Source organism: Orycteropus afer, unplaced genomic scaffold, assembly GCF_000298275.1.
Source record: "Orycteropus afer afer isolate SDZICR_OR568_19922 unplaced genomic scaffold, OryAfe1.0 scaffold00001, whole genome shotgun sequence".
NCBI classification, from domain to species: domain Eukaryota; kingdom Metazoa; phylum Chordata; class Mammalia; order Tubulidentata; family Orycteropodidae; genus Orycteropus; species Orycteropus afer.
This window is the reverse complement of record NW_006921588.1, coordinates 35,833,886-35,852,710: the sequence shown is the minus strand read 5'-3', so window position 1 is coordinate 35,852,710 and position 18,825 is coordinate 35,833,886. Positions and strand designations below refer to the sequence as shown.

The following is an 18,825-nucleotide window of genomic DNA, read 5'->3' as shown; positions in this document are numbered from 1 at the left end:
CCTTCCTTCCGAGGAGTGGCTGGTGGGTTTGAACCACCAGCCTTCTGGTTAGCAGTCAAGTGCTTTAGCCACTATGCTACCAGAGCTCCTGTAAAGTAATTAGCTTATGTATTCCTTATAACAACTGATATTAGACTGTACATTACCCTCTAATAGACCAGAGAAATAAGAAAAAAAAAAAACATTTTTCTTATGTAGCACCAAAATGCACTCCCATTGAGTCAATTCTGATTCCTAGCAATGTTTCAGGCAGAATAGAACTGTCATATCCAAGGCTGAAAATCTTTATGGAAGCAGACTGCCTCATCTTTCTCTCACAGAGCAGCTGGTGAGTTCAAACCTCTGACATGTTGGTTAGCAGCCAAATGCTTTCACCACTACATCACCAGAACTCTTTCTTTTATAGATATGCCCATAATCCCATCGCTGTTGGGTTTGAACCGCCAGCCTTCTGGTTAGCAGTCAAAATAATGTCATAGGCACTACACCACCAGAGCTCCTAACTAACAAAATTCCATGCTTTCAGGAAGGGTTCATGAGCTACAAGAGACTAAATCCAGATTCCTGCTCTTGGAAGAGATATTTGGAATCTGATTTTGATGCTCAAGTTTTCCACCTTCAAGCCAAAATAGCCACACATTTTGAAATTTATAGGATAGTATTTCTTGCACATAAATGTTTAAAAAATACATAAATAAAGTATTTCCTTCCTCAGTTATTTTGAAAAAAGTTTCTCTGGCCACTAAGAAACACATGGACAATTTATTTAATAATTTATTTTCTCAATAAATAAATATTGAGTATTTACTATATACCTAGCACTGTGCTAGGCACTGGCCATATGAAGCTATATGAAGTGTCTTTAGCCCTTAGGAGCTTTTCAGTCAAGCTGGGGAGAACCATATGGTTACCACTAAGTGCAACTAAGCATGGAAGTGTCTCTCAAAGAGAGTTTTCAGAGTAAAGCATGTAAAAGCAAGGAGTTGTCAGTTTTTCCTGGAGAGAGGGGCACATGTCAGAGAGGTGTGTACACCAAATTTATGCAATAATAACATGCTGTTTGGGCTTACAGTGACAAGTTAGCATAAGAGGGAAAGACTGGAAATTGTACAACTAACTCTAATATAAAAAAAAAACACAGAAACAAATATCAATGAGAATGGCAGAGTTATTCACTGACAAAGATTTCATGGACAACTGTTCTAATAAATATCACAAAATACCACTAGGAAAGAGAAGACTAAGCACCAGAGAAGGACGGTTGAACATCATCTGACTGTTTCAAGGAAGGATATTTGAGTGTCAGAATATAGAAGAATCCAAACCTGCTATGACCACAATGTTTTTATAAAACCAAAACTAGTGTTGAACAGAGTAATATGACCCTTATGTAGAATAATGAGGCTTTCATTGCTCAAATCAACTAAAGACTGGCAGAGAGAAAACCACTGACCTTATAGCTCAGCAGAAGTATATACCTGATTTAAAGTCATTTGGTTTATTTTCTTTCTGCAATATGACAAAGGCACAACACCAGATCTACAGCCCAAAAAATGAGGTAACCTTTTTTTATAACATCATCTACTCTTTGCGGGGTGGGGGGGGGGACTGGTAAGGAATTCTGTAACTACTAAACTCTAGAATCACTTAAAGGAGCTCACTTAATATTAAAGAAAAAAAAAAAAACTAGCTTAATAATATAATGAACCCAAAATTTCATGCCTCATTAAAAAAGTAATGCTGATTAAAATAAAAAGGCTAAAGAGATAATGTAAAGCCTATTAAAATAAATCAAATTGTAGTAATATTTTTGTTGCTCCATTTCTCTGATATTAAAGATGATGTTATTGTTGATTAAAAAGGACATAAAAACATAAGTAATAGTGTCTCCAGTATAATATATTATGTGAAATAGGATACATTTCTGAAATGTTTCCTCAATTGAAGGCAAACTTTGATATTGTTTTAGGAAAAGAACACTATGAACTAAATAATCCCCTTACTTAGTGAAAGAAATATAATGAATGAAATTCATATGCAGGAGTTTTTACCATAATAAGTTCCTTTTGCCTGGAATGCCTTTATGTATCTTTCCACTTATTCAAATCTCATCAGCCCATCCATGCCTTCATTCCCATCTGTCCCAATTAAATGTACCACTGCCTTGAGCTACAGTGCTTTTGCTCTCCTCTTGTATAACATTTATAATATTATCTACACAATTTAACAATACATATAATACATATTTTACATATAAGATATATATAACATATATGTATATTTGTATACTGTATAATGTATAATGTAAATTCTATATCATGTATGATTATTACATATGTACTAACAGTTATTTTAGAATACACTATAAAATCATGAAGGCCAGGTCTTAATATAGGGTTAACCAAATAGGAGGTATCAGGTAAACACCTGACAAATATTTTCTGACATACGACCTAAAGAAAGGTAAATAAATTATCTACAAATGTAATCTTGAAATTTTAGAGAGAGTCCATAAAAAATACTCATAATAAAACTCACTTGTTATTTTACGCCACATTAATAAAAATAAAATTCAATACATACATTAAGTCACTTTGAAAATACACTACCATGTAATGGTGTGGAAGGAAGTTATAAAAAAAGAATGTAAAAAATAGATCAGAATCAACTTGACAGCAATGGGTTGGGTTTGTTTTTATTTGGATCTTCGTGAGTTTACAGTAAGATTTACAATGATTTCTCAAAACAATTAAAATACAAGGCTAAATAATAAATCCATGAAGAGGCATAAAAATTTTGTGGGGCTGAAAATGACAGATCACATGTGTTTGGGGAGGAATTAGGAAGGATGTAATAGCTAATACCATAGAACTCTTCAAGTACCATTCTAACAATTTTATATGCATTAATTCATTTCCTCTTCACCCAATTTTGTAATTTAGGTACTAATAATTTTAGATGACCAAGCTGAGAGCTATGTCTTATACACATATAAGATTTTAAGCAGATAAGGAAATCCCAAGCAAAGTCACACAATAAAGAAAGTGTTTGTGGTCCAGAAGGAAATAGGTTTGGTACCGATGTAGGATCTACAGGTGAGCAGTAGGAGACACAGATGGTCAAAGCTGGCTGGGCCACAGTATGAAGGCTATATATACAGTCCATAATGTGGGAGACTTTGGAGACTATGGATATGTCATAGAGGGTGAATGAAATAATTAGGACAGAACCCAAGAAAATATAATCAAATAATTGATTAAAATAGATGGAAAATGAAGACAGAAGGATCAGCTGGGACTTCATTTGAGGTGGTTTAGGTAAGAAGTAGTGAGTGCAAAGGCAATGGTGGTAGAGACGAGAGACAGTTTCAGGAGACACTGTGGAAGGAGACTGGAACTGACATTACAACCAATAACAAATAATGGATGAAAGAAGGAAAGATTCAAAAATAACCTGGTGCTTTCAAATATGGCTAAAGAAAAACGATTAAGTCAATCACCAAGTACCATAATTAAAACCATACCAGATGAACATTTTGGCAGTTGTGTAAACTCAAATACACACAAAATACCCATCAGTATGCAATGTCAGGAAGAATTTATAACAGAAGATCTTATATTATAATTCACTTCATATCTATTAATAACATGCAACACAATGTGTATAAAGTAATCTTACCCCTTTGCTGTATTCACTCTCTGAATCACTGCTAAGTTCTTCGGTATTCATATTTTCCAAATCAGATTCCCCAGGTGCAATTGGCACCGTCACTGTGAGGCTGGGGTTATGAATAAATGATTGACAGTCACTTTCTTCCATGAGGTATTTGTCCATGCTGCTTCCAAAACCACTGGCTTTATCTTTTTCTTTGTGGAAATTGAGATCTTTGCTCATTTCAGCAATTGTGCGGGTAGAAATATAGTTTTCCTTTTTACCATTTAGATCTTCTGTTTGTCTTACATCGCTGGAAATCTTAGGCTTTTTGGAAAATGCTTTTAGAATAAACTCATGTAAAGTTTGTTTCACATAATTTATCCCCTTCTTAATCCTGGCCACTGCAATCTGGAGGTTGTTTGCATCTGTGTCTTCCTCAATTGCTGTAAGATTGTCTGAGCTAAATGAACTCAATAATAAAGCCAGAAATAGGTTCAGGACCTATATTGGGTTAGGAAGGATGCGTGGAGAAATAGGGAGACAGAAAATAAAAAATAAAATAAGCACACTTTTCTGAAATATAGACCAAAATACAAACCAGCAATCAAAATCCACATTTATTTACACTTAGATAATAATGTATGGTAGGGGTAGAGAACACTGTAGACTCTTCACCACACTCTCTGTACTGTAGCATATGTTGTTGTTGTTGTTATGTGCCATCAAGTTGGACCTGACTCATAGCGACCCCTCCTTGGGTTTCAGAGGCAGTATCACTGTGGAAGTAGATTGCACCATCTTCCTTCTGGGGAGTGGTTGGTGGATTTGAACCGCCAGCCTTCTGGTTAGCAGTCAAGTGCCTTAGGCACTATGGTACCAGAGCTCACACAGTAGCATATAGCTCTCATAAACTCTGGACACAGAGGATCAGCCATACCCACAAAGGATTATCATGGTGAGCAAAGAGATTGGCCTCCCTCATTATCATTACGTCATTCCTAAATTCATCACTATAGCAGGAATCCTTTCATCAAATTCCCTTTTATGGGCCTATAAATGTTTCCCTGATAGTCCCCACCATTACTATTTGTCACCTGTAAGGACTAAGTAGAACAAGAAAATTTTGACTATGTTTACTGTGCTTAAGTACTCAGATCAAAACCTGTATTCACTTTTCTTGGAAGATAAATATCACTTGTTGCAATAAAGGTAACATGTAATGTATGTATAGTTCCTGTAACACAATGATCCAAGAATTGTGCCAGCTTGCTACTTAATGACGCTTTTAAAGCACAGAAAAGGGCCTGCCTGTTGAACTTGATTCAAATGAGGAAACGGCATTTTGATTGGTTCATTCCCAATCATTTTGGCTCTGGAAGAAGTTCTAAAAGAGGTGGAAGCAACTATTCTTGAAGAAAAATACTGGTTGTGAGCAAAACCATTTGTGTTTTTCTTCCCTGTGGTAGGGCTGCAGGTAAACTCAATATTGGGGAAAAAAAAAAAAAAAACGCAGGTGGGGAAGGAATTCTCACAAGGGGCTGAAAACACGTAAATAGTTAAATATTTCATGTGTGAAACAAATAGTAATTGGATGCCCCTTTGATGTAAATCTCTGTGTGTCTAAAAATGTCTACCTCATACATAATCAAAATTAGACCTAACTGAGGAGAAGCACTCACCCTTGATTTTAGCCACACCTAAAGCAGTTTCTCAGAGATATAAGTAGAAGAGAGCAGGTCCAAACTGTCTGTGTCTGTAAGTCTGGCTGAAGAGACTTACTGGGGTGAGGGAAATCACAGGAAGCAATTTCAATTTATCACTAAGGAATTCTGAAATGGTTCACTTACATTTTGTCCTTTATTATCAATGAGAAACTATATTTCACTATTAAATGTATGTTTTTGTATATGTATATGTTTTAATAGAGAAATTGACAGGGCTTATTTTATTACTTTTGTCTCTCTAAGCAATTTAATATTTAATAGACTTTCTTTTCAATAATATAAATCTGCTGCATTACTTCTTCACTTAGAATACAAACTATGACACTCATTCCATCGAAAATTATAACAAGGCTCTTAATATTTTATTATAATCTAATGGATGTCACAAACTAAAATCAAATACATTCTGTATCATCATCCATTATCACAATTGGCTATAAATGGTAATATAAAATGTATATTTGATTCAAAGTCTCATTCTGATGAATAGTCTTTACTAGTTTCCCAATGAAGACTTGAGTTGACTAAAATGTTCTATTTTCTTCAATTATCCTCTAAAATTCATGGTTATTAACCATTTCAACTAATTGGTAGTAAAATGACCTAAAGAATAAATGAGAGAAAGAAAAAAAATAAGTCTGTCTAACATAAAACTGTAACACACAGAGGACTATACTAGAAACATAATTTTTTTTTTTCAGATTCTAATCAAACATTATTGGTAGTTCTTCATTTAAGAGTTGGTTATAAATTTTGTGAATTATACACTTGTTTTTTTCTCATTTGTTGTTGTTGTTGTTATGTACTGTCGAGTCGGACCCAACTCATAGTGACCCCTCCTTGGGTTTCCGAGGCAGTATCACTATGGAAGTAGATTGCCCAACCTTCCTTCCGAGGAGTGCCTGGTGGGTTTGAACCGCCAGCTTCTGGTTAGCAGTCAAGTGCCTTAGGCACTATGCTACCATTAACCAATAATTAATGAATGCCCAATATGACTCAGCATCACCAATTTTATATGGATGAAACATACACAGCTCTATGTCCCATCAACTTATAAATATAAATCTAATCACTTTTTACCAAGGTTCATGCTCAAATACTATATTATGCACTCCTCGGAAGGAAGGTTGGGCAATCTACTTCCGTAGTGATACCGCTTTGGAAATCCAAGGAGAGATCACTATAAGTCGACTCGATGGCAGTGAGTTTGGGTTGGTGTTTTTTTTTTTTTTGTATTCTTTGAAACCTCAGTTCAAAAACTTCCTTGAATAACAATGTAGACCTCTCTTCTTCCAAGTGTCAAGAATATTTTACTTTTGTCTTATCATTAGCACTTAGCACTTTTTCTTTTTCTAATAATTTCTGGGTACCAGTTTTTGCAGTACTAATAAGACTATAAAAAATCTTTACATTTTTAAGCACCTCACAAACCTTAAATACATTTCTTTTCATGCTGAAGGTACTAAAAAATTTGAGTGAATATTTTGTTGAGAGCGTAGTGATCCTCCTCACTTTACTTTGTACCTGAGTGAGTAATAAACATTCATATTATTTCTGACCATTGGCTTTGGTGTGATAGGTTTTGATATCCTATACCTTATAAAAAGCTGCATTTCAGTATTTTATGTCAACAATCTTGTAACAAGAAATATACAAACAAATTTCACTGTAAGAGCTTTGGGATACAAAACTCAAACTCCAAGTAGAGAATGTGCATTTCATTTCATATTTGCAGGAATGTGTAATCTTATATACAGATAGAAAATATATTCATTAATACAACGTGAGGATGATAAGAAATGTTAATAAAATGTGTATTTGGTTCAAGTCTCCTTTTGATGAGTAGTATTTATCAGTTTCCTGATGAAGACTTGAACTGACTAAAATATTCTATTTGATGGAATGATAATTCATGATGTGTATATTTTTGTTCAGTAAGGGTCTGGAGTTTGCATGGCTTCATTCATTCTGTGCAGGTCTGGTACAGTCCCATTTAGTATGTGATCTGATGAATTGGTTTCTATCATAGGTTCTAGAAGACATTTGGCATGGGGACTGACTGCAAGGTCAGTAAATTGTCAGCAACTTCTTTTTAAGCCAGTGGGAAGTGAAATTACTTACCATATGGCTGTTACCATACCCCACCTCCTGGAATACTGGATGAGGGGTCTTATGCCAAGCTGACTGTATGAGCAAAGCCAATGTGGGAACATTGAAAACTGAGGTGAATGGCTAATGACAGAGCATCTTATCCCAATTTTCTCCTGCTTGTAACCTTGAAAGTTTTCAACAATGAATGTAAGAAAGAAAGAGAGAGAGTACAAGCTAAGAAAATACTAATGGAGAAACAAGGAGCCATGCAAAAGAGGTCCTATAGAGCAGTGATTGGCAAAGGCCAGATAATAAATATTTTAGCTTTTGTAGGCCACAGGGTCTCTATCAGAATTACTGTGCTATTGTAGTGTGAAAGCAGTCATAGACAATATGTAAATGAATAAGCATTGCCTGTGTTCCAATAAAACTTTACTTATGGATACTGAAATTTGAATTTTCTATAATTTTCATCTGTAATTAAATATTATTATTTTCATATTTTTCAACCATTTAAATATGTAAAAAGCATTTTTAACTCATAGATTTATACAAAAACAGGCAATGGTTTGGGTATGGTCTGTGCTACAGATGCCAATCTTATCTGTGACTGTATGGGCCAGTGCTTTCTTTTGTCACCTTTTCTTATGATTCCATTTTGCTATTGTTAGCTTAACCATATACTATTTATTAGTATAGGTTTAAATTTGAGTGGAATTTTAGAGGCATAAAAACCACAGATTTAATTCATATGACATCACTATCAAAATAAGAAAACTAAATAGAAAGTCTTGCCTGAAAATGAATGAGTTATTTTGAAAAATGTAAATACTGGTTATATGAGCAGAGAAATTAAGACAATATCTTATTTTTGTTCTTCCTCATATTAAAATAATCAATATTCTATTAAAATTAATAGCTTTAGATCCACCTTATCTTAAAATTACAAAAATAATAGATGATATCATCATATAACAATTTTCCATAAAAAAGTTAAATTGTTTGAACATCTGATTACATACCACTAGGTTTCCAATCACCATCACCATCATGTAAACAATAAGGCACATGGCTTGGCCAGCAACCTCCATACAGTCCCACATGGTCTCTATCCACTCTCCACACAGCACGCGGAACACAATCAGGAAGGAGTGGAAGAAGTCACTCATGTGCCAACGCGGGAGTTCACAGTCGCTGGAGATCTTGCAGACACAATCTTTATAGCTTTTACCAAAGAGCTGCATACCAACCACAGCAAAAATGAAGACGATGATGGCCAGCACCAAAGTGAGGTTACCCAGAGCCCCCACTGAGTTACCAATTATCTTTATCAGCATGTTCAATGTTGGCCAGGATTTTGCTAACTTGAAAACACGGAGCTAGAAGTAGACACAAAGCTTAGTATTAACTGCCATGAAGAAGTTCTCAATGTTTCCAATCTTTATAATAGTTCTAAATTTAAGTCAGACATCAATTATTCCTATTTTTCATTTTCAACTATTTTTAATATTCCTGTTCCATAGGCATGATTGCTACAACATAATTACCACTCACATTTTTGAAAGGAATTGTATAATTGTAGTTCAGGGTTGCTGAATTATGCTTGCTTTTAGATATTATCTCTTTTAGAATTGATCATTTAATTCTATTTTCCCATACTTCTATAAATTTTTTCATGCTCTAACTCACTCGCTCATTGCTGTCAAGTCAAATACGACTCATAGCGACCCCTCCTTGGGTTTCTTAGGCAGTATCTCCAAGGAAGTAGATTGCCCAGTCTTCCTTCCGAGGAGTGGCTGGTGGGTTTGAACCGCCAGCCTTCTGATTAGGAGTCAAATGCCTCAGGCACTATGCCACCAGAGCTCCCTTTTCCAAGCTAGCATTGGGATAAAGCTAAACATGTTAAAAAAAAGAAGGAAAGAAAGAAAAAAAAGCTTAACAAGCCTGCCTTTAAAGTGTGCTTATTTTTTAAATTGAATTCAAGACAATTGTTTTGGGCCAATGATTTCTTATTTAGTTATCAAATCCACAGTTTGAATATATCATAAATTGGTCACAACTCTGTAAACTGTAAGCTTCTCACTGCGAAGTAAGTTCCTTACTTGCCAAAACATATTTTCTTTACTCAGTTCTATTATACTATCAAGTACTTCAAATTAGAATTGAACATGTCTTCAATATCCTAAAATTCATGCTGCATTGAGCTCTTTAAGAGCATTTGTTGATAAACTTTATCTTACAAGATATCAAGATATAATCTGGCATTTTAATTCAAGACCGCAAAAGTTTTAAACAATAAGAATGAAAAGCCAAAGAAAGAATTCTATATTATATATAGAATATAATGACAATGTTGGTTTATATTTACCAATCTGAATGATCGCAGAACTGACAATCCTTCCACATCTGTTAGAAAAAGCTCCACTAAACTTAAAGTCACGATAAGGCTGTCAAATATATTCCAGCCTACTTGGAAATACTCATATGGATCCATGGCAATTAGTTTTAAAACCATTTCAGCTGCAAAGATCCCAGTAAAGACCTAAGTGACAAATACAATTTTTTTTTTCTGGTATTATTAGAAGGCATGGAATCAACATAATGATAATGACTATTGCTTAATATTTATTGAGTTTGGACAGTGTGTTAGATATTTTAAAAAAGAATATCATTACCTCATTTAATCCTACAAACTAGATAGCATTATTTTCTATAGCTCTCATCCATGCATTAAAGCATTAAAAAGCTCTAATATCCTGTCAGATCTCAACAATTTTAGATATTATTTTATTATAAGAGCATATTAAAATTCCAGATAAATGTAAACCTTCGACAATTAACACAGTCACTCTTTGCACAAAAAATTGGTATGGGTCAAGAAGTTATTCTGGAAGAAGATTAAAAAAAAGAAAACAGAGATTGAACTCTGAAATTTTAAGCCAGTCTCTTTTTTCTGGCCTCATTAATCTTAGAGTAATAAAAACATGTTGAGTCACTCTTTAAAGATTTATCAGTAGAAGGGGGAAAAGTGTTTAATTGGCATAGTGGCAGATTGGCAGATAAAGTAAGACTCCCAAAGCTTTGACACAAAAGTGCATTGCAAAACATCATTAATTCATGATACTGGTATCAAAGGATTCACTTAAAAAGGTAACACTGGAAAGGCTTGTTGATGAATCATTTGGGTACTCTGGTGCAAAGATACTGACAAAAGGAAATGGTTAAGTTTATAACTGTATACCAAAGACTGCAGCAGAAAGCACCCAGACCTGGAGCTAAGAAATGAGAGATGTGATGAATCCTTTTTGAGTTCCCAGTGATTCAGTGGACTCAGATAGATGTTACTGGCCATCTACCAATAATTATAGTCTAGAACGTCTCGCTTTTTTCCAAAGAGGAATGGAGGGAAGAAAAATGCCAACCTGCAGAGTATAGGGGATACAAACATCCTGACTCGGAATACTCATAAGCAACTTTGGAGACAAGACAGATATAAACTCTTTGGCTTTAAAGATCAGCTGTTTTGGGACCATGGTAAAAGTAAAATGATCTTAGACATTTACAAAGACACCCAGAGTACCATGATTTATGAAGAGCCATAAGCAGGCACTCTTTGGCCCTGAAACATAATCTCTGCTTCATACATGTCAGAAACTAGCACCTTTGTTGTAAGGCCATTAAACTAGAGTGTGATGAGCACTCACATAAGAGATCATTCTGGCATCAACTTTCCTAACCACATTTTACATTCTCCTGAAGTCAACACATCACCTGCCTGCCTTGTGTCTTCTGTGTCTGGTCCAAACTTTTCAGTTTTTCAGTATTCCTGTTTCTAAGACTTGTTTCTGCTAATTCATTGAAGGGGTGACAATGATGATAATGATAGCTTTTTAGTACTTACTATGTGTCAGGCTAATAAGTAGAAAATGTTTAATCTCCAAAAAATAATATATATGAAATACTTTTACTTTTTTTTTAATAAATGAGAAAGACTAGAAATGCCCAGACACTTCACTCCAATTTTATCAAAACAATGCTTCTGTAGCATTTCTAAAAACATGTGGGGTATATATTTATAAACAAGCATCAATGCAACAATAAAATATATGAGAAAGTTTCAATTTTTGAAAGTGTAACTCCCAAGCTGGCAGAAAAAAACACTGTCAACTCTCAAGATGGCAACAGTTTATGAAAATAGTAATGTTTACAGAGCTCAATACTAGTGCAAAATTATTTGAAATTTGTATACGTAAACAGAAACTTGACTCGGCACGATGATTCTCATTGTGAATTCTTGATGTACTTAATTACTGAGCTGTAGGTGGATCTGACTTAAAAATGAAATGACAGTAGCAACAAAAAAAGAGAAACTATGGGTACAGAATACACCGTAACATACTCACTAAATTTCCCACAGTGAGCACGTTTTTGAATTCATCAGTCATTGGGTGATGCTCCATAGCCATAAATAATGTATTCAAAACTATGCATATGGTGATAGCAAGATCTACGAAAGGATCCATTACAATAAAATGGATCAACTTTTTAAATTTTATCCAATAAGGAGAACAATTCCAGATCAAGAAAGTGTGTGCAAATCTGTACCACCAAGGTGGGCATTTTTGTCTGGATTCTTCAAGTTCTGGGAAGAAAGGAACAAGAAAACAAAGAACATGAAGTCATCCATTTGCATATTATATTCCCATCAGATAAAAATAAACAGAGCACTTCAGTATGTAAATAAATCTTCTGATTTAGACTGGAAATTTAACAGGACTGTAGGAGCTCTGGTGGCATAATGCCTAAGGCATTTGACTGCTAACCAGAAAGCTGGCAGTTTAAACCGAGCAGTCACTCCTCAGAAGGAAGACTGGGCAATCTACTTCCGTAGAGATACCGCCTCGGAAACCCAAGGAGGGATCACTATGAGTTGGAACGAACTCAACGGCAGTGAGTTTGGTTTTTTTGGTTTGGTATAAAATTACTCTGTATTGTATAATACACAATTGTACAATATATAATATTGTATATTTTATAAGGATACTTACTTGTATCATACAATTTTGACTGACTCAAGCATCACTGAAGGAAAAGCATAGAAGTTAATGTCTGAAAGCAAACATATGGGCATCTCTCAGAGAAAATATGCCCCTGCCACGGGATGGTAAACAAGAGTACCAATGTTTCCTTAAAGGAGAAATGTATGTTTTCCACCAATATATATGCCTTCCTAATTGTGTTTTAATCTCTTGAAGGCAGAAAATTCTTCAAGAAAAGCTCTTGCTAGATGGGGTGTGTGTGGGGGAGGAATCCCTGAATATTAAGAGAAAAAATAATTTACAGATGACTCATGCACCAGACATTTCACACCATCTACCCGTTAACTCCTCACCATTAACTTGGGGGGTGAGTGAGAAAGTTGCTTTGGGTCCATTCAGAGTGGAGGATATGAGGGTGAGGCTGGTTAGCCTGAGGGCAAGGAAAGAACTAGGATGTACTTGTGGAGGTGGCTGAGGAATACAGCACATTTTTTTAAAGTGGCCACCCTTTGACCCTCTTCTCAGGAAATCTCAGGGTCTAACCACCGTTGTTCACATGCGTTTTTCAATCTGCTGTCTTTAATTCCTTTTCATCAAAATCTTAATAGGATGTCAGGTCACGGGTTACCATTTTACAAAAGGCCTTTTACAGAATGTGTTCAGAAGCAGCAATTTCTAAACATATGAAGTACATATTAGTTTCTAAGTCATATCAGAAGAGGAAACAAATCCAGAGAGTAGGCAAAATTTCTAAGATCACACAATAGAATCATAGTCTAGGTTTACCCAGTTTTCTGCATCAACTACCATTAAACTATTTATGTTTGAAAGGTCTTATTTCCCAATACTGTTCCTTCATCTCAAGGAATTTTATCCATTTTTAAAAATAATATTTTATTGTGTTTAGGTGAAAGTTTACACAGAGAATTAGTTTCCTTCCATTCGTTTTTTAAAAAACACACACAAAGGGAACTCAGTATCCACTGGTTACCTTATCATTGCTTAAAACAATTCAAATTCTTTGAGGTTTTACTAACAACTTCAGTTACCTATCTGAGGCTGACCAAGATTTTTCACAATTTTATTTTAAAAAATAAGTATAGTAAAGAGAATTTTATTACATGCCTTCCACAGTGTTTGTTAATACACTGGCTCTACTCATTGCTCTTTGTCTGAGATTGGGATCATTCAACATATCCTCAGAAAGGAGATAAGAACTGGACCGTCTTTTCTTGTGTATTTGATTGGTTGTAACCTGAAAAGAGATGATTAATTAATCTTTACAATAAGACTGTAATAAGTTGTAGGTATAAAATAAAATCTTGCTTATGTAGCTACAACAGGTAACTAAAAGTACAGACTAGATTGCTGGGTTCTAATCATGGCTCTGCGACTTGTTGGCTGTGTATCTCTCTGTGTCTCAGTTTCATTGTCAGCAAAATGAAGATAATAATTGTACCTGCCTCATGGTCTTCTTATGAGGATTAAAAGATTTTATACTTATGACTTTTTTTTAATCTAGCTGCTTTTATTGTTATAATAACTATCATCTTCTCTCTACGTTTTTGGTCTCCGATTTATTCAAATAATGTTACTTTGTAAGAAGAGTCCTTTATGAAAAGAGCTAAACAAGCATTGAAGTAGTGGTGTGTGTAAAGGGATAGAATCCCAGCATTCTCTGATAAATTTTGTAATTATTTGTCTAAGTAACAGCATAACAGAGGCTACTGTGGTTATTGGTTCTTAATGCCAAGGAAGATTTCATGAACTGATCTCAACATTTAAGATGATAAAAGCCTCAGTTTAAAAAGGCAATTTAGATTGATAAGGACTACAAAGGCAAATGCAAGCTCCATCTAAAAGAGGTGACTACAATTCAGCTCTAAAAGGTTGCTGCCATTCAGGAATATGGGCTCCATCTTAGAAGATATACTCACTCTATGTAATATTTCTTAATTTTAAATTTTTAATGGCAACTAATTCAAACTTAAAACACCATGGCTGGTTCAGTGTAGGCCAACAATACAAATACACACATGCATGTGTGCACGCACACACACACAAACAGCTATACAAGTCTGCGTCTATCTTATCTATCTACTTATCTATCTGCTTGTGTATATGTTGTGGTAGTTCAGCTGGTGTGTCAGCTTGGCTGGGCCCGGTTGAGTGGCTGGGCAGCTGGATGTAGTATTCCCCGTGATGAGACTGGCAATCAACTCCATGGTGGAATCTAGTGTGAGCTGCGTAGCTGCCCTAGGGATGTGGTCTGCTTCCTGTATATAAGCAGAAGCCTTGGGGAATGGTCTCTAGCTTATGGCACATTTGGACCCTGCATGTAGCCATGTCATTGTTCAGCCTCCCATGCTCTGCCGACTTTGGGACTTACAATGGACTTAAATCAATGGCCTGCAGTGTGGTTTGGTGACATCGAGACTGTGCCTTTTTATTTGTCAACTTTGGGCTTGGCAGCCTCAGCAGCCAACAGCTGTCTGAGTGAAGAAAAGTCTCTAGCTTCAGTGGGCCGGGAGCTAGAGGCAGAGCTGAAGCCCAAGGCTGAGGGGCTTTCACCCAGCCCCTAGAGCTTGGCACTTTGAACTTGGACTTAAAGCCTCCCAAACTGTAAGAGAATAAACTCCTATTTGTTAAGGTCATCCCATTTGTGGTATATTCATGTCAGAGTGACACTAGGTAACCAGAAAAAGTGTGTATGAATATATACATACCATTTTACAAATATATATTACATATATATATATACATATATATATATATATATTTGCAATATATAAATTTCACAAACATATAATTATGGAGAAAGTTGTATAGTTGTGTGTGTGTGTATAGTTATATATGTATATAAAACATAGACATGCATGCATAGATATATGCATGTGGGTATATACGCACATTGTATATGTACACACACACATATTGATAGCTGATGTTTATTGAGATCTCTCTATAAACATACTTTCTCGGCTTCAGTATCTAATCAGTGGTTTTCCAGAAGTGGAGATTTTTCTTTTTCCCAAATCAAACAAGAATAAAGGAAAAAGAATTATTTTCAGGTATAGAGATTATATTATTTGTAATGTAATTTTTCATCTAAACCATGTATTATGCCACTTTATTATGTTTATTGCATTTCCATTGAATCTTAGATAATCCGCTCCTATAGTTTTGAAGTTTCAGTTTTATAATTTATTATAGTACTGTCTTTTTTTCTGTGGTAAAAATAAAGGTCTAAATGAAAATAATTCATTAAAAATACACAATAATCTCCAAATCTGATATAAATTACTTAATATCTTACAGATTATACACGTTGAAAAGCAACACAACAAAGATCTGACCCATAAAAATTTAACATGCTTGTATAAGGAAAAATGCCTTGAAAGAAGGGCTGAAGCTGTATCATGCAAGCAGAGGTCCCACATTACCTAAAAGCACATGCACTCATTCAAACTGAAATGCGTGTGTGGCCATAGCTTTGATGGAACTTAATTCTCACTTGAAATGCTGCATTGTCTGCAAGTTACATGAATATGTAGCATGAACGCAAAGCTTGCTGGGTTAGTGAAAACCCTTGATGATATTTAGTGCAACACAGTGAATGACTTAAAGAGATACCCTAGAAACTTCAGGAACCTGGAAGATCTCACCTTCAAGCCTAATTAGACCTTTTACTTCAACCACTCAGTGACTTGCTAAATTCCTGGAATTGTTGTATTGGAGTGGTTATTTTTGTTGTTGTGTTATTTTTGGTGTTTCATTTTTATGTAAGTATGTTTGTATCAATGAATGTATTTTGGTTGTTAAATTTTTATTTATTGACTCAAGACAAAATTGAAAATGAAATATTTTTCATGTGAACAGTAAGCTTCATCGATACAGGGGAATTCTAAAGCATAGCTACTCTAAATTACTTCCAAGAACCTACTGTACTTTGGAAAGGCACAGAATGTAAGTTCCTAACCAGAGGGCTTTTATTTCAATCTCAGGGCTACTTTATTAGCTGAGTGACCTTGGGAAAATTGCATTATTTTTCTGTGCCTCAATTTCCCCAGGTATAAAACAGGGATGATAACACAATCTCACTCACTAAGGTGGTGGTAAGAACTAAGGTATATATTAAGTAGAAACCTAAAAAAGTACTAAGGTATTTATTAAGTAGCAACTCTCTTTACAGAAGTGGGATCTTCTATACACTAATACGGTTAGCATTTTCTGTGCTGATGTCTCTTTCATAAATTGTTTTCTAAAGGAATAATTTTTTTTTTATATTGAGTGATAAAATCAGTAGATAAGTACATTATTTTTTAATAGTGTTCTAAAAATCTTTGAATTAGATGCCTACAATACATGGCATGAGGTTTAAAGTTAATGAGTTAAAGACACATCGCAAAATGCAGAGCCATTCACAAGATCAGAGAGAGGGCCCCTGCAGCGGAGACACTGAGCAGGAGTAAGGGCCCAGCCATGCCTGAGCTATTGAAAATGTCCTTACGCTCTCATCAGAAGTTGCCTTATCTATTATCACCTCTGGCAGAAGCTGTCCATTGGGGAGCATGAGGGCTGAGGGTCCATCAACCAGGGAGACCACACCATTGCAGTCCACGGCACTGTGCATCTTCCCATTCACCGGCAGCATTGGGGGGGACCTACTGGCTTGACTGATGTTACTGCTGCGCCGCTCCCTTGGTCTGTAGGGCACGAACAGGGAGCCCCTTCTGCTTTCATTGTCTCCGAAAATGCTGTGCTCATCATCAGCAAAATCAGTCTCAGATCCTATATCTTTTCCTCGACCCTTGAAACTAAAAAGACTTGTTCTGCTGCTGCGCCTTCCAAAAAATAAGGAGCCACGCATGCTGAGTGGTGACTGCAAGAGAAATAAAAGATGACAGGTATCTGCTGAAATGCCTGAAAACAGAAGTGTACTTCTCATAACTGCCACTGAAACCACTGACATAAATGCAGGTATCTCGAAAACAAATCTAAACTAAACCCACTGCCATAAAATTGATACCAACTCATAGTGTCCCTATAGGACAGTAGAATCACTCCTAGGGTTTCTAAGGTTGTAATCTTTACGGAAGCAGAATGCCTCATCTTTCTCTTATGGAGCAGCTGGTGGGTTTGAACCACTAACCATTTGATTAGCAGCCAAATATTTTAACCACTAGGCTACAAGAGCTTCTTCCAGGTATCTCAGGATTGATTGAAAAGAAACATTTAAAAACAAAGCGATTCAGCAGGAAGAATTCATCCAAATAAGGATGAAATGATTTTAAGAATTCATCCTTTCAAGATCACTTATTTATTGCTGTATAGCTTTCTACTATCCTACCCTCAAGTCGCCTCTCTATTCTGTTTATATTATTCATCTGGCTATTAATAATATGCTGTTTAAAAAGTTTTGAGCATTGTTGTTGTTGTGTGCCATCGAGTCAGATCCGACTCATGGGGACCCCTCCCTCCTTGGGTTTCTGAGGCATATCATTATGGAAGTAGATTGCGCAACATTGGTACTCATTAATTAGCTTTTCATATGTAAGTACCTAAGTTCCACAAATTGAAATGTCCTTGAGAACAAAGGCTGTGCCTTATGCTGCTTCACATTCCTTTGCTTGCAACTCCACCTCATTCATTGAAAGTTCAATTAAGGTTAAGGAAAATTTTTCGATACTAGTGAGTCCACAAAGTCACAAAATATTAAAGCTTGGAAAATAAACTCCTCAATACCAAAGAGAGAAGCAAACTCATGGTGATAAGACTCATGTACAGAATAAGCCACAAACTCAATTGAATGCAAGTTATTTGGAAGTACCTAATTCAATAAACATTAGCACTTAACTATGAGAAGGGCAAAGTGATAGGCATTATGAAAATGGCAAAGTCCTTGCCTCAAAACTAGCTCATACGACTGAATGAAATGAATGAAATGACAACTTCTTCATTTAAAAGATTCTGCTCTGGAAAAACTAATTACTAATTTCATATGGAAAAGAAAGAGACCTCGAATAAGGAGAGCACTTCTCAAGAAGAAAAACAAACTGGGAGGTCTCACACTCCCAGATCTTAAGAACAACTATACAGCCACAGTAGTCAAAACAGCATGGTACTGGTACAATGATAGACAGATAGACCAATGGAATAGAATCGAAAGCTCAGACATAGACCCATCCATATGTGGACAACTGATCTTTGACAAAGGCCCAAAGCCCATTAAATGGGGAACGGATAGCCTCTTTAACAAATGCTGCTGGCAAAACTGGATATCCACCTGTAGAAAAATGAAACAAGACCCATACCTC

At 35.5% G+C, this 18,825-nt stretch overlaps 1 protein-coding gene across 1 annotated transcript in view; it reads right to left on the bottom strand.

Annotated features, from left to right (window-relative positions):
• Positions 1-18,825, bottom strand: part of SCN9A (sodium voltage-gated channel alpha subunit 9) — a 119,876-nt gene that overhangs the window by 61,180 nt on the left and 39,871 nt on the right. The window contains exons 11-16 of the mRNA XM_007947471.1: positions 17,019-17,390; positions 13,634-13,763; positions 11,873-12,111; positions 9,838-10,011; positions 8,492-8,848; positions 3,679-4,155 (exon numbers count right to left, since the gene is read on the bottom strand). Coding sequence (XP_007945662.1) covers positions 3,679-4,155; positions 8,492-8,848; positions 9,838-10,011; positions 11,873-12,111; positions 13,634-13,763; positions 17,019-17,390 — 1,749 coding nt within the window. The remainder of the gene's footprint in view (positions 1-3,678; positions 4,156-8,491; positions 8,849-9,837; positions 10,012-11,872; positions 12,112-13,633; positions 13,764-17,018; positions 17,391-18,825) is intronic.